Below are 5,123 nucleotides of genomic sequence, written 5' to 3'. Positions count from 1 at the left end.
TGATATTTTTCAAAAATTCTCAAAATTTTTTTAATAAACACCTGTAGAATATTTTTTATTATTAAACACCTGTAGAATAATATATATATACTAATTAGTTTTTGTTTTTATCAACATAAACGAAGTATATTAAAGGGTCTATTTTAAGATTTTGTCCATTGACCAATAAAATGTTTGAGGTGGCACTGGTTATATGATATCCCATGCAACTATACTCGTTGTCGAGGTGGTTTTTTTCGGTTTTCAAAGATTAACTGATCGTTATATATATGCATGCAATACGTTGTAAATACCACTTGTGATATATCTGCTTTGCATATACAATTCTCTAGGTTAGAACTCTTTAGAAACACTCTCACAGAACCATACCACAACAACAGTACGATCTAGATAGTTCACTCGACCACCAGAGAGGCTCTAATGAATTTTAGAACGTGTGATTCGCAGTCAGAACACTCTACAACACGCGAGAGCCAAAATGTTCACACACGTACGTACACGCAATGTTAGGTTTCAATAAATATTTGTGTATATTATGACGTACCAAACATAAACACTAATAAGAAACAATGAACATTTATAGTTTGAAAATAATAATATTAGGCATGATACTTTATAAGAAACAAAAAAAAAAAAAAAAAAAACGTACCCGACTCATCCATATCCAATGTATATATAAACCCCGTTAAACCATCTCCATTACACAAAATTTGGTAGATGTAATTGTAATATATAATTAAATATTATATAATGGATGTCTTAAATAAAATAACAAAATGTTTTAGAGTAGATAATTTAAATATAGTGTCTCACATCCTCAAAAAAAAAATTTTACAATATTAATTATTTTCTAAAAAAATATATGTTAAGAAAATAAGACACTCTTCACAATTTGTCAAATTAATGGAGATGATCTTAGAAATTAAGTAACGTAAAATTATTATTTTTTGAGATTCTTTATCATCATCAAAGAAAGAAATAATAAAAAAAATTTCATTCAAAAAAAGAAATAATAAAAAATATCGAATGCATACGTTTGTAAAAATGTAGGCACGATGCAAAATTTGATTAAAGAGAACGTGCATAAAAGGTTAAACACAGAAAGAAGAAAAAAGTAAGTGATCCACTACATAAATTAGCTTATATCGACGTGGCCAACTGTGAGAAGATTGCTGCGCGATTAAGTAAAACATATAGCCGTTAATTAAACAATACGACAAGACTCTTACAAAAGCTATGACTTGTGACCGTACCTTTTGAAAACACATGCACTCTCTATATAAACCCTTAAGTGCACTTACCTCCAATGTTCCTTTCCATGCTTATTAAGTAACATCTACCACCAAAAGAAGTTCTTGTAGCTGATCTTTACAAAGAAGAAAATATGAAGAAAGCTACGGCATTGATGAAACATATCGTTGCGATGTTGAGTTCCGTGGCAAAGGCTAAATCTATAGCCATAAAGAACAAGACAAGTGCTTTCAAGACAAGAGTACTCATGTTGTCTCTTGTCAAACACAAGAAGCTCGGGTTCCGTTCGATTTCCAACAAGATCCACAACCTTTTAGGCCATGCAGATCAAGATCAAGATCATGACGTCAACGACCAAGACCAAGACAAGACCAAGGCTATAGTTCTCTATAGTAGCAAGGCGGCATCCACAATGGCTCATCATCATGAGGAATACGACGTTCACGAGGACAACGACAAGTATCCTGATCTAAGGCATACGTTGTTCGAAGGAGATGATGATTTCGGGGACTTGGAAGAGGAAGGCCAAGGCAGTTCTGTGATAGATATGGTGAGGAACTCCAAGGAAGAAGAAGGAGAGAATTTTAAGCTAGAAGATGAGATCGACCATGTCGCAGATCTCTTTATTTCAAGGTTTCATAAACAGATGAAGCTTCAGAAACTCTTGTCTTTCAAGAGGTATCAAGAAATGCTAGCCCGAGGAACCTAAACGGCTATATCCATATATAAGATCGACCATATAATATATAAACATGTTGGCGATTGATATGAAGAATAGATTCATATTATGATCTTTTGCTAACGTTCTTGTTTTGTGTTGTTTATTATAAATCTTTCGAGCTCGTTTTGTTTTATAGGATCACAATATCATGATCTCTTTTATTAGATATGTTTTATTCAACATGGGCTTAAGGAAGGATCTATTTTGTGGAATATGTTTTCTTCCTCCTAGAGGTCGTATTATGTGTAAGCTCGATCTTTAAAGTGTTACAATATTGGGCATTCTATTTTTTTTTCCCCTTATATTTCGCTTATACAGTCCTTAATTGTATTTTTCATATAATTTGTCTCAATTACTCTAGACTCAACAATTAGCATTGATCAGGATCTCACATGGTTAATTATGTTTGTTTGATTTTCTAGGTCTACCTGAGCCACTTTAGAATTTAATTAGATGATTTGTTAAGAAATTAAGTAGTTTGTTAAGAAGCATTTTTACATAAGTAAGTAAGTTTGTATAATATTATGATATATTAGAATATTGAGATGTGATACGATTCTATCATATAAGAAAATTTCATTATGTATAAATACTCTTCTTATGTTAACGAATAAATAAGTTTTTCTAAATTATATCATATAACAAGAAATACTTTGATACAATAGAAGACTGAGGAGATGACAGCACCGAGACAAAAGAACAGAGACACCAGTAAAAGATAAGGCGATGCTAGTAGAAGTCTCATCACATCTAAGATGACCCAAACCCGAGGTCTGGTTGTGGAGATAGGCGATTTAGGAGAAGTATATAACCAACTTGTTTATGGTGGCATGTACTTGCGTACAATCAAACAAACCGATTTGGTTATGGCCTGTACTTGCGTAGGATCTTGAAAAGATTGGTCGCTGCGATAACAAATTCATGTTAAGCAACTGATCATTGAAAATCAAAGAGAACAAACAAATAACCAATCTAAGAATTTGGAACCAAGTGAAACTGAGAAGCCGATAAATCAACTAAACCAAAGTCGCCGATGGTGATAACGACGAAATCAGCCTCTACCTAATGCTTTCTTAGGTACCCTCGACTCGAAAGATGCTCTGTTGTAGGAGATAGGTGGAGAGAGAGACTCGAGAAGGAAAGGAATAAATAAGAGAATTCTTTTTTTTAATATATGTATATATTATTTCCTCACCCAATCAATGATCGACTGTTAGGGGATTTTAGATTAGTTAAACATCGATCCTTAAATGGTTTTTATTGAAATTAATCATTTTTAATCTTAAGTAACTCTTAAGCAACCCACTAAGAACCCCTATTGGAGGTGTTCTAAGAAGTTGACACGTAGCTTTTCTCATTATCTTTAATTTAAAATATTCAAATTAGTTATATATTAATATTAATATTAATATTTATATTTAATTCAATTATATTATTATATACTACACTTCTTCGCCTAAATAAGGGTTGATTAATGCTTCTACACCTATAAATTTGGGGTTTTAATACCTAGAAAATGCGGTTTATTAATTATTTTGCAAATTAAGGAAACAAGTTTACAGAAGATTTACAACGATACACAATGAGAGCCGTTATCCGTGATTCTACACATGTAGAAGGAAGTGTCGTCCATCCGAGGAAGAAGGGTAATATGTGTTAAATCTATTAGGGTAAAAGAGAATAGTCTATAGTAGAATCGTCATTGTAACAATTCTCATAATTAGCACCAATGAATAATTCAAGATTTAAAAATATATATATTCAAAACCAAAGAAACCATGCATTCTGTTTTTATTAACTTTGTCTATATTATGATATATGAGAGAAAAGGTGTGAGTTCCCTAAAATTATATCTAGTTCAATGTGATTTTCCTAAAATTATTTTATATTATTCCTACATTCAAAAATATATAACTCACATTATCAAATAAGCATCTGGTTAAGTATGTAAACAACTGTCCCAGTTGGTTCGTTTGAGTTGATCTATTAGTTTTGTTGACAAAATTTTTTTTTATTATTCTATCTTATTTACGTAAGTAAAAATAAATAACATAATTTAATTAAATTTGCAATAGATATTAAACTGAATAAAAAAGGAACGAACGACGAGAATTAAACTGATATAATCTTATAAAATTTCCTCTAAACTCATTGTCATGCTCTACAAAGTTGACATGTGGCTTTTCCCATTCTAACATGTATCTTTAATTTAAAATACTGAAATTAGTTATCTATTTATATAAAATTTTCGTCTAAACTCATGCTCTAAGAAGTTAACACGTGGCTTATGTCATTCTATCATGTGTCTTTAATTTAAAATATTGAAATTAATTATGTATTTAAATTTTCTTTATTTAATTATATTATAATATACTAAAATTATTTTGCGTATATAAATATATTAAGATTCTTTCAAAACAAGATAAACCATTTATTCTATTTTTACTAGCTTTGGTTATTATTATATATGAGAGAAAAGATGTGAGTTTCCTAAAATTTTATTTATTTCCAATATGATTTTCCTAAAATTATTTTCTATTATTCCTACATTCGAAAATAAATAACTCACATTCTGTTAATGTTAAACTGTTTTGCAATAGTTTTTAGTATTTGTGTTTTTAATAGTGTATCATATATTGATACTTAAATCATATATATGATATTTAAAATATGATTTCACATATAAGGAAGCAATTAACTTTTTTTTTTCAATCGATTGTAAAAACCTTGCTTCATAACATTATGCACGATCAGTCAGGAGCTGAACATGATGTCGAACTTTGCAACAATCAAGAATTTGATTGACCGATAACACTACGCAAATCAACCAATTAGATTGATCTCCTAGTCGATCATAAGTCCCAGGGTTGATGAGCTAGATTGATCTCCTGATGCAGACATCGATTCTACTGTCCAACCCACTGAACCACAACCTGTACCACATCATGTACCAGTCGTCCCAAAATGTCCTATGACACTTTCAAATTCTAAACAGCTTAGAATGAGATTTAACTTAGCTATACAAGACATTGTGAACTCACTAAAGCTGACTCACGACATTTGGTCTTAACCCAGATGAGTCTTGAACGTACCATTTCCCTATGTATGAATTCTCCTTTGACGAGGTAAAGGCAAGTTTTTAGGATTCCCA

The 5,123-nt window shown here is 30.9% G+C and overlaps 1 protein-coding gene across 1 annotated transcript; it reads left to right on the top strand.

The window, feature by feature from the left end:
• The first annotated feature begins 1,335 nt into the window (after positions 1–1,335).
• On the top strand, positions 1,336–2,269 carry LOC17876150. Its single transcript, XM_006281092.2, has one exon. The coding sequence runs from the start codon at positions 1,385–1,387 to the stop codon at positions 1,958–1,960; it is 576 nt and encodes a 191-aa protein (XP_006281154.1). The 5' UTR covers positions 1,336–1,384; the 3' UTR covers positions 1,961–2,269.
• Positions 2,270–5,123: the final 2,854 nt, after the last annotated feature.

Source organism: Capsella rubella, unplaced genomic scaffold (assembly GCF_000375325.1).
Source record: "Capsella rubella cultivar Monte Gargano unplaced genomic scaffold, Caprub1_0 scaffold_8, whole genome shotgun sequence".
NCBI lineage: Eukaryota > Viridiplantae > Streptophyta > Magnoliopsida > Brassicales > Brassicaceae > Capsella > Capsella rubella.
This window is presented reverse-complemented; position numbering and strand designations above follow the sequence as displayed.

What these genes read in the sequence shown, in the direction of transcription:
- LOC17876150 (XM_006281092.2), top strand. Translation starts at nt 1,385, where the DNA reads ATGAAGAAAGCTACGGCATTGATGAAACATATCGTTGCGATGTTGAGT.